An 11,077-nucleotide genomic window follows, 5' to 3' on the forward strand; every position below is an offset into this window, starting at 1 on the left:
TTTTTCATTTTCCTTTCCAGAACTGGGGTGGACTATATCCCTTCGCTTTAATGGATTTCTAAAAGTCTGCCTCAATTCAATAGTAAAAAGATTGTTTTTTTAAAAAAATGCATAGAGGACAATTTCTCACCATTCTTTTTTTTTGTGCTGATATGGATAGAAGAATAATATACATACATATGTATAGAGAGATTAAAATAATTGGTTTTGATTCTCTTGATCATTTTCCCTTCTACTAGGACTTGATGTCAAAACTCATGATTCAACTTTAAGTTACAATTACTAGTGTGTGTGAATATATATATATATATATATATATATGCATACATGCAACATCAAAATAGTTTTTACTTTATACCATATATTTAAAATATTTCATTTTACTTCAAAATATTTTAAAATAATAGATGGTATTATAAATTTGTATATAAATAAGTAAATCTAGTTTAAATTATTTTTAAAAATTATTTATAAATACATTGTTTTTTTGTATTGAATTCAATATGCCACAAAGATACAAAGAGTGTAATTATTATTTAAAAGAAATTATTTAAAATAATTACATAAAAATCATATAATAGACATTCTATCTAAGAATACTTTAAAGAATTAAGATTTTCTTAGTAATTGATTATGCTAGATACTTTTTAATACATATCATCTAAGTATTAACTTACCTAAATTTTTAATATTACATAAATTTTATATTAATATTGATGTATGAATATATATATATATATATATATATATATGTGTGTGTGTGTGTGTGTATTGCTATAAATAAATCAATTATTAAAATTGGTACTAATAAAAATAATAGAATCAAAAAAGTCTTATAATTAAATAAAAAACTTAGTGCAAATATGCAAAAAATAATTTCTAAATTTTAATATACATTAGAAAAAATTATCTTTATTTTTTAGTAATTTTAAAATAATTATTTTTATTTTTTTGTTATATTTTTTTGTTTACATTTGTATGGTGAATAGGCTCAAGTTCTTATTTACTTGATTCTTATTTATTGTAGTTTTTTATTTATCAACTACTTAGTTTAATTTATAATTAATCAAAAACATGTATAATAAAAATTAAAGTTTAATTCTTTTTATAATTTTAACCATGAGCAATAAATCATTAAATTTTTATATTCTTATATATATATATATATATATATATATTTGTATGTATGTATATTTATACCATTTGATTAATAACAATCTTTAATTGCAATAACAAGTCATATAGTGTAATAACAAAGAATTTAAAGTTTGACTACTTTAGAAAAGAAATTCGACATATTAATATTACATATGATATGTCAAATTTAAAGTATCAAAAAGTCAAAATATTTAGCTAGATTTTATACCTTAAATTTATTCCTTAGTTTAAGATATAGGCTTGCATTTAAAAAAATATTTTAATAGCCAAATTGCCATTCTTGTTTATATTCTCTTCTTATTATTTTGTTATTTTATTATAATTAGATTTTATACTTAGAAATAATATAAAAATTTAATATTTTTTTTAAAAATATGAATTGATATACATTAATATTAAATATATTATTAAAATAATTAAATATTTTTTGTATTGTAAAATTAAAACCTTTAGAATTTAGATTAATTTTTTATAGCATAATAATAGCTTTAATCTATCTTAAGGACAAGAATTTAAAGAATGTAAATAAACAAGTAAAACATTTTTCAAAAAAAGATGAGAAAAAAAAAGAAGTAAATATGTAAATTGTAGAAGAAATTAGAATGACTATTGCCAAAGAATAAGAAACTATAAATTCTTGAAACTAATTTAGAAGCAAGAAATGAGTTAACAAGAGTGAAGAAGGCCTCAATCTTGATTTTATATATATTATCTACTCAAGTGTTAGGTGGCAACATTTTATATATATTATCTACTCAAGTGTTATGTGGCAACATTTTATAGGACCTCCAACACATGTCAAATTTGCAAGACAAGCTTCTTATATGTGCACCACATGTCCAACTTGTTGACTTAATTTTTAACCTACCAATCACCTCCAAATACATATAATAGCAAAGCTGCATCTATAAAACTTTTAAGTAGCTTCTCTACAATATATTATCAAATTTATCTGCTTTTACGTACTTCTACATATTCATATTATTTATGTATTTATTAGAATAAATATATATGTCCAAATAATATTTTTGTTTTCTTACACAATCTAACAAATATTTGAATAATATACTAGTATTTTTATTGAATAATAATAATAATAATAATAATAAATATAAAAAAGATTATATGCAAGATAAAAGAAGCCATACTAATATGCAATACAAGTAGAATGTTATATTTTCTAAACTTGTGCTACAATAATATTATGTAGATGATTGTTTTTAAAGGACATCTATCTACAAGAAGATTTAAGGCTTTGCTCTAAATCTTCTATCTTGTCCACACAAATTTGTCAATGTCCACAAGTAGTACCTTATGCTTAAACTACAATCTTTTGAAATTTAACAATCTATACTTTGTAGTTCTTCATTATTCTATTAGCTTGGTTAATAATGTAAGTAAAATAGAAGTGACAAGTCTTGAAGTAGAACTTTATAAAAATATACTTACTTATAACTTTCACACAAAAAGAAGTAAAGAAGTTACAAAAAAATATTTGAGTTCATTTTTATCAATAAACAACAATAAAAAATAATATATATATAGCTTATATTAAATTATACTTCAAAATAATAAATAAATTCTATATTATAATAATCATAAATTCTTAAATTGAAACCTCATTTCTACATCGATAATTCTAAATCTCAAGTATATTCAAATGTTTGTTAATTTAAGTATATATACACTAAGAATATATAAAAAACCACATTTACATCAAACAACCATGGTTAATATAGGTTTAATTTCTTAGTTTCTTCATGAATGAGGATGTAGAATCCAATTGCAATATTGTGTCTAATAATGGGTAGAAAACAAAAAGATTTTTGTCGAAAATAGATGAATGTTTGTCTACAGCCCCTTCATAGTAAAAATTCAGGACTGTGCTACTATAACGAAATATGAGAACATCAAAATACACTATGTTGTATTTGAGATAAACTTAGCCTATTCTAGTAACAAGGCTGGAGTTGAGATAAATTTAGATGCTTCTAGGTTAGAAAAGAGTGGGAAAAAGTAGAAAAATTGAGGGAACTCTAGATTGTTGAATAATATTGCATCACTGGCCAAACCTTTCAAAAAGATGGACGTTCTCCAAACTCGGTAGGGGCAGTTCAGAGAGGAGTAAGAGTGAGTACATACGCTTAAATCCAATCTGCAAAGGAGTATTTTGGAAGGCCATCTAATGGTGGATTCTTGCAAAAGTTAGTGCTATAAAAGGACCTCCGAAACTCCAACCAACTAGAAAGCTCTGCATTTGTTGAGTTATGGCGTTGTCTCGGCATACTCAGGTTCACTTACAATTGTCAAGATTTAAATCACATTATGTTCCAGTCAAATTTTCTTCAGGAATCTGGAATCTGAAGTAGAGTTTCAGGCCAGTGAAGTAGGTGTATAGAAACTAAATTGCAGCCGCACATGAGTATTCCAGAAGCAATGACATTTATTCAGATCAATAAAATTGCGTCAGGTTGGAAAATAAGGAAAATTCTCAATTACCACTAAAGAGTACGTTTTCAAGAGGGCCAAAACAAAAGGACGCAATTTCATACTCCGTTTATACTCCATAAACTGCACTGATAAAAAGTACAAGACTGACTTCTGCGTAACAAAATGAACAGTATATTGACACTATAATATTAGTACACACAATTCTCGTTAGGTTTCACTTTAGTTTTTACTGGGCGTCTGCGACGCATGTAGTTGCTGCAACACATAGAGCGAGGCAGCGGATAAGAAAATGGCCACAGAATACAATAGTAGGTCCACCGAGCTTACGATACGTACCGTCTTGCTCTTCTCGAACAGTTTGACAGTAAAAATCATCACGATACAGTGCCCGAGCTTCGTCTTCAATGTATCCAAGGAAGTGATCTGCATCCATCGCGGCCGTGTCTGTTTCATAGAAACAATATTAGAAATTTGTTTGCTTGGAGAATAAAGTGAATTCCTTACCAAACCTAGTGTATGCTTCACAGGCAGCTTCATCACCTTAACGATCATGGTGTACACGTCTAAGGCAAGTAGATTTGCATGAACATTAAGCACGTCCTTACATAGTCCGCAATCGTGGAGTTCGAGAGTATTCATCCGAAATTATTGCTTACCGTTAGTGAGAACATGCCGAAGAGGTTGGTATTTTGCAATGCACGGTCATATTGTGCGTCGTGAGAGTTGCTGCTGATGAATAGTCCAAAGAGACCCATCCCAAATATCAGCATCACAGTTCCCACCAAGTATACTTCTGGTTCCCCACCAATCCTCACACAAGTCTCCGTTAGTCATGAAAGAACGTAAGACCATAGAGGAACATCTTCAATACCGCAGAACTGTTGCAAGATGGTCTCCAATCATGATACAATCTTCACATGTTGAAGGTTAAAGCTTGACGTGATGGTTAAGTGCTTACCGACCGCTTCGACAAGTCGAAGAATCACCTTTCCGGTGTGTAAGCCACTCAGACACATTCCGAGGTACGCAATATAAGAATCACATATAAACCCACATCCCTGCGTTTTAGCACTGCATTTTCAAAACGAGTATGAAGGACATTGCTCAGATTTTCAAATAAAGTCCTAGATTCGTTTCAATTTGGACTTCAATGGCAAACTTAATGCGGCTCACAAAAATGCCAGTCATGTAAGGTTATAATACCCTAGAAACTAAGTTAGCATGAAGATGATACATAGAGACAAGTGCATCTAGACCCAAATCATCGGAATCATCACAGTTGTAAATGGAGAAAAGGGAAAAGAAGTATGGTTTGCATGTGACCTTGAGGAAGCAAAGCAAAGAGCCCACGAGAGAGCCGCCGATCGCCATGAGGGTAAGGAACCGGAAATCAAAGATGGCCTGCCAAAATAATTATCTCATCAACTGTAGCGAAAGCCGCCCCCCTACAACTCTGCAATCTGCACTTATCGTGCAAACCTCGTCAAACACAAGTTCAGTCATACCTTCTGGATCTTGGTCTCGGTAAGAGCGATCCATGGCTTCGGTCTGGTCGTTCGTTCTTCTCGCCCTTCGGACGCAAAATCGGAAGGATTCACCGTTGAGGTCACTTGCGCGGCTCCATTCTGATCAGAAGCAGGGGAATTCTTCAACTCCCGAGTCATAAAGCCAGAACTATCATCACCTGATCCCTCGAACTCTCCAATGCCTACACTAAGAGCGCAGCACTGGAACATGCTGCGATGATGGACGGGCTTCCAGGTGGGTGCCAATTGTGAGCTAGAGATGGAGCTGCGTTGAACTCGCAGCAGCGACAAGTGGTGACTCGGGGTTGATATGATCTGCGTGCGCGCGAGTAAGAGCGCCATCCCTTGGTTTCCAATTAGTAACCTTACTTGTCCAGCTACAAAATCAGACAAATTCAAGCAACTGGTAATGAAAGGTTCGTTTTGTAATTTCAAATTCCACACGGTCTGTGAGAAAAAGCCCCAAATCGATTAAGCGACGCAGCGAAACCAAGTGCTCAAATCGACAACGCGGAGACCCCAAGTGGCGATCGACTCGATTGGAGTGTGAGGTCATTGGAATCGCAACAAGCAGACTGCGGTGCGAAGTTTCGAAAATGGGTCCTCAGGAATGGAAGGAAGGTGCAGAGGGGATTCTTATCCACCCGCGACGAACCACCACATCAGCTTGAGATTGTAAGGTTGGAATCAACGCGTCGCAAAACGGCGCTTGGAGGACACCAGCGTCCCTCGTAGACATAAAATCCGGCCATGGTTGTGGAACCCAAACGCATCTGCGGGAACCAAATCGTGCGCATAAGGGGGAAAATTTTGCAACACTTTTCCTACAACATTGCGCTAAAAAGCAACTCAATTCTTAGATGCCATCGTTGGTTGTGCTTCCTCCGAATGACAGAGGTAACACATTAGTAAATTGTAACCGTAACACACAACGGATTCAAAATTTTAACTGAAATCTCCCGTGTATCGAAAATTATAAAAACTTGGATTGATTTATTACACACCCAATCATGAAATTAAATACCCGCCTGCCAAACCTCCACAATGTAAGTGCGGGTATCATGGCGGATAGTGGGACTAAGTTGGGGAACGTGAGGGTCCAGTGGACTAGGATTGCGCATGAGCGACACGTGCTGTGGAATTTCCAGCTGAATGCTTTGAAATTCTGCCTTCCCTCCATTTCGCGCTCTTCAGAATTTTTCGTAATTTTCGGCGCCTGGTTTGTGTCTCTAGAGACTGTGTGGAGGTTGAGGTTCAAGGCCTCCCTCGGTAATCTGTGTAGAGATGGGGCGGGTGGTTCATTGGGTTCTTGCGACGTGAGTGTTTGAGGGCAGGTTTCATGCGCCACAATCGGACTGGGTTTAGACAGTGGTGTGTGTTTTCTCTCAAAATGGTGGTGGTGTGGCCAGGTTTGATCAATAATTGCGAGTGTTTCTTCTTGTTTAGTTAATGTAGTAGCAATAGGATTGAAACTTCTGATATTCAATGGCTGCCACCGCGGAGGGCCGGAGGATTCGAATGGGGCGAGAAGAGCTGGTGGACGGGGAGAACGTCGTCTTCGAGACAAGCGCAGGCGTGGAGGTCATTTCCAGCTTCGACCGGATGGGTATTCGGGAGGACCTGCTACGAGGCATTTACGCTTATGGCTTTGAAAAGCCATCCGCCATTCAGCAGAGAGCAGTGACGCCAATTATTAGTGGACGGGATGCTATTGCCCTGGCGCAGTCTGGTACAGAAAAACCTCCATGATTGCTCTGGCCGTTTGCCAAATGATCGACACTGCAACCCGTGAGTGAGTGTGTTTTATTTTATTTTATTTTAATTTTAATTTTTTTCTTGTCCTCACTGCATCCTCACTAATTTTTCCATGTGTACCAGTGTTCACTTAACGAGCCTGGATTTTTCATTTTTTCAATCTTCCCCGCGACAGAGGTCATGTGAATGTTAAATTCTGCAACGCCAAATTATTTTCCCTCTGTATTTCTGCAATCTTTCTCATGAGATATGTTATCATGATTTTATAACAACGAAGATGGTAATGTATCTGCAATAAGAGCATGAATTCATCTGTATTTAAAGGAGTGCGACTCTATTAATTTAGTGACTCCTCAAGAATTTCGTAAACACTATCATGGGTAAAGCACAGTACATCTCTATGCCACTAATTAACTAAGATGTCAACAGGGTGCAGGCCCTCATTCTGTCACCCACCAGAGAGCTTGCTGCTCAAACGGAGAAGGTGATTCTTGCAATCGGTGATTTCATGAATGTCCAATCTCATGCTTGCATTGGAGGCAAGAGCATTGGTGAAGATATTCGGAAGCTTGAATATGGTACACATGTGGTATCTGGAACACCTGGACGTGTTTATGATATGATAAAGAGAAGAACACTGAGGACACGGTCAATCAAGCTGCTCATATTGGTATGTGTATGCTTATAGATTCTTCAGTGATGTGCTTTGATGTGAACCCATAATTTCTGCGAGATGGTCTGTAAAGAATGTAGGAAATGAGATATCATGTAATTCTTGCGACGACAGCAGGATTTGCAACTTCCAGTGAACTTCTGTACAACCCAATTGACTATAAGGGCTTGACATCAGTTGTAACTACTCGGTTGAAAACGAACAGAAATAAATTAAACTTAAGTGGTTTATGTTGTGGTGACGGTTGTAGCTTTGTATAGATCAAAGCCTGCAGGTATTGATGCTTTTTGTTCTTGGTTTGTGCTTCAGGTTGAATCAGTTGAAATGCTCAGCAGCGGATTCAAAGACCAAATTTACGATGTTTATCGTTATCTGCCTCCTGAACTACACGTGATTGCAATGATCAGCTTATTGAATTTGTGCAAAGTGGGGGTCACCTAAGATTGTCTGGAGGTGTCAGAATTTGAATACAATAGAAGCATCATATGCATACATATACACACACACACACACACAAATGTACCGCCTTGCCGATTCTGGTTTTACTACGTCAGATTGTTGGTTTTGTCGTAAATATTTTCTGATCTATCATTTCCCCTACCATTATCCTGTTTTTGTGTAGTCCATAGTTGCATGATTAAGTTTTTTTGTTTGTTAACTCATTGCAGGTTGTGTTAGTTTCAGCAACTCTGCCTCATGAGATCCTGAAAATGACAAACAAGTTCATGACTGACCCTGTGCGAATTCTGGTGAAACGTGATGAGTTGACGTTGGAGGTTGGTTATTTCCTGTTGACTTAAACCTTAATAGAATGATATCATATTTTTGACTGTTGTCTCACATAGGACGTTGTTTAGATGCTTTGTCTCTTTAATATTGACGTAGGAAATTGTACTTACATATTCTTAAACACCGACAGATTTGGTGGGATCACTCTATGATAGGGAATTAAACAATTTTTTGTGGCCGTTGAGAGAGAAGAGTGGAAGTTTGATACTCTATGTGATCTTTATGATTCACTCACAATAAGTCAGGCTGTTATCCTCTGCAACACCAAGCGGAAGGTAGGGAGCTTTTGACAAATTTATGGCCGCTTATATTACTTTTGTTCCATCTGTAAATCAAGTCGTTGTCTTTTATTTGGATTTGTATTTCTTGCTGGTAGATGGCAACAACTGTCTGTTTCGGCGTTGCTGATGTTTTACAGTATTTTTAGTTCTTGATTAAGGGGTAGTGTTCACAGTTCGGATTCAGAGTTACCTATGCGATAAATCTTTTCTGCGCAGGTCGATTGGAAACGGAGAAAGTGAGAACTAACAAATTTACCGTCTCTGCTATGCACGGAAACATGCCTCAAAAGGAAAGTGATGCAATCATGGCTGAGTTTCGATCCGGCACTACCCGAGTGCTTATTACTACAGATGTTTGGGCTCGTGGTTTGGATGTTCAACAGGTGGGTGGTCGTCAAGTTTTATGCACTCTGGTCATTTTGGTGATGATTGGAAAGCTTGTAGTTGCCCGCTAGATTGTCACCACATTGTTTTTTGTTTGATGAATACCATCAAAATGTCGATATCTTAGCTTGGTTCAATTGTGTGTTCGCAAATTTCATATATTACTTCGTAATACGTTTTTCTGGTCATGTAATTGGTTTCACAAATCTAATAACTTTTCAATCAGGTTTTGTCTTTGCAATCGGTTTAGATTTTTCGGGTTGAGAGTTTTCTCTTTTGTGAACGTCTTCGACTGAGAGCTTGTAAATGTCATCTAAGTTTTTAGAAAACCTTGACAGGTATCTTTGGTAATCAATTACGATCTTCCAATTAATCGCGAGCTCAGACATTCATCGTATTTGTCTTTTTGCCCCCCCCCCCCCTTTTTTTTTTTTTTTTTTTTTTTTTTCATTGTATTTTTGGCCTACAGCCATTTACCTGTTATTGTAAATATGACTTTTAGGAAGCTTTTTCTTCGAGAACAGCTGAGAACTCTGTTTTGGAGGTGCTCATTACAATGTATTTCAGTTTTCTTTGGTTCGTGGGAGACACTTATTTGCAAGTCACTGAAATTATCAGCAATGTTCCTTCCTCACAAGCAGATGTCCGTGTCACCTTAATTGGTACAGCTGAGACAAGTCTCTGTGGAGCATCTCGTATCATGATCTTGTGGGAGGTCAGAAATTTAGATGCATCGCTTGGCTATGAATGTTTTTATTTCGAGTTTCTCTTGCGTTGAATTCTTTTTTTTTTTCCTTGATTTTGTGCGTCTTATTGCTCAAATTGTTATGAAATCTGTGTTTCCCTCGTCGAAGTCCTCTCCCACGTCATGTAACGACTGCCTTCATTTTTGAAACATCTTGTGTCTCGTCGAATCCGTGGTTTCTTATTGAACCTTGGTCAAAAAGGAGACTCACGTTTTACTAGTAGCATTCTTGCCGACTAATAATCCCAAACACAATAATATTAACATTAGTATTATTTTAATCCCTTAGTTTTATTTTGCGCACAATGACAAGCCTATATATTGGAATATGGCCCACATTCCATGGCCTCATGATATAGTTTACACAGTTAGCGAGGGAGGCAGATTGACTATGTCATGTACCAGCTCGTGAACCTCCTTTTTCTTTTCTCTACGTCGCCATTACACTTCTGCATCCTTCTCATGACTTTCTGAAATGCAATTGACTTGCCGGTGAATACTTTCATGTTTCATCGTCAGGGTTCATTACTATCGTAATGTAATGCTACCAATCACCTTTTCGAACGGACGTGCTTGTTCTTGCCTTTGCAGCCCGCCCTGTATTAAGCCATGTTCTATCTCGAAAGTTCTGTTGGCCCTTATACTTGGTCACGATGCAATTCTACCATCACTAAGTTTTGCTGTGGGGATTCGTTGCATAATGCCGGCATTGCATGTCCTGATAATACGGAGAGCCCCAGCACTATTATTGGGCAGCGTTACTGTATTAAAGGGGTGGCCTCGCCTGTCAAATGGTGGTAATATGGCTCGAATGTGAGTCGACGAGACTTTTGTGGCACAAGCAGCATGATCCTGAAAATGTGTCTGTATTCAATCATTGTCTCTTTCCTCATGGAAATTCACGTCGAAGTCAGTCGGTAGGTCTAATCCAGAATTTACTCTCTTGGGATGCAGATCACTTTTTAAGGGTCACGCATACAGTATTAGAACGAGGCTCTACAGACAATCTTGGAAGGATAATCTTGTTTGTCTGCCTCGCTTATGTGCCTGACTAAGTCATTCTGGTGGTACTACATTCTTCTCAGTTAAGTTTGGTGTTCACCTATTAGCTAAGTTCAATTTATGTAGTTATAGTTCTGCCCTGGGCAAAGCAGTCTGCACTGATGTGTGTTACTTCGCCCCTGATCTATTGAACTCTATTTCTAATAATAAAACCATCTCTGTTTGAATGATGAATGCAAATCTTGACGTTGATGGTCCATTTTCGAAGAGTGAAGAAACTGTTAGGTCTGACTGTTCAGAGTAACTGACGAAC

General features: G+C 36.2%; 1 protein-coding gene, 1 long non-coding RNA gene and 1 pseudogene across 7 annotated transcripts; 1 reads left to right on the forward strand and 2 right to left on the reverse strand.

Annotated features, from left to right (window-relative positions):
* Positions 1-2,868: 2,868 nt before the first annotated feature.
* On the reverse strand, positions 2,869-5,736 carry LOC112274337 (uncharacterized). 5 transcript variants are annotated; one of them, XM_090245545.1, is made up of 7 exons: positions 5,115-5,736; positions 4,933-5,010; positions 4,568-4,667; positions 4,266-4,402; positions 3,946-4,053; positions 3,658-3,759; positions 2,869-3,511 (listed from the first exon to the last, which is right to left on the reverse strand). In XM_090245545.1, the coding sequence occupies exons 1-7, from the start codon at positions 5,475-5,477 to the stop codon at positions 3,482-3,484; spliced, it is 918 nt and encodes a 305-aa protein (XP_090101671.1). In that variant the 5' UTR covers positions 5,478-5,736; the 3' UTR covers positions 2,869-3,481. The 5 variants fall into 5 exon arrangements, with proteins under 5 accessions (XP_090101671.1, XP_090101672.1, XP_090101673.1 ...); XM_090245546.1 differs by having other exon boundaries at positions 2,869-3,518; XM_090245547.1 differs by lacking the exon at positions 3,658-3,759.
* Positions 5,737-6,620: 884 nt separating this feature from the next.
* On the forward strand, positions 6,621-10,293 carry LOC112274338 (eukaryotic initiation factor 4A-3-like; annotated as a pseudogene). The gene is made up of 7 exons (XR_016499776.1): positions 6,621-6,927; positions 7,320-7,560; positions 7,873-7,953; positions 8,232-8,339; positions 8,508-8,627; positions 8,850-9,016; positions 9,356-10,293. The product of XR_016499776.1 is annotated as a eukaryotic initiation factor 4A-3-like (transcript).
* Positions 9,122-10,710, reverse strand: LOC149986735 (uncharacterized). The gene is made up of 2 exons (XR_016499777.1): positions 10,165-10,710; positions 9,122-9,951 (listed from the first exon to the last, which is right to left on the reverse strand). It is a non-coding gene; the product is annotated as an uncharacterized LOC149986735 (long non-coding RNA).
* Between the last annotated feature and the right edge of the window lie 367 nt (positions 10,711-11,077).

This window comes from Physcomitrium patens, chromosome 21 (assembly GCF_059467195.1).
Source record: "Physcomitrium patens ecotype Gransden chromosome 21, ASM5946719v1, whole genome shotgun sequence".
Classification (NCBI taxonomy): Eukaryota; Viridiplantae; Streptophyta; class Bryopsida; order Funariales; family Funariaceae; genus Physcomitrium; species Physcomitrium patens.

What these genes read in the sequence shown, in the direction of transcription:
- LOC112274337 (XM_090245544.1), bottom strand. Translation starts at nt 5,477, where the DNA reads ATGGCGCTCTTACTCGCGCGCACGCAGATCATATCAACCCCGAGTCAC. An exon ending in CTTTGCTTTGCTTCCTCAAG is followed by an intron (nt 4,668 to 4,932) that starts GTCACATGCAAA and finishes GCTAAAACGCAG; the next exon opens with GGATGTGGGTTTATATGTGA. An exon ending in TCGACTTGTCGAAGCGGTCG is followed by an intron (nt 4,403 to 4,567) that starts GTAAGCACTTAA and finishes GTGGGGAACCAG; the next exon opens with AAGTATACTTGGTGGGAACT.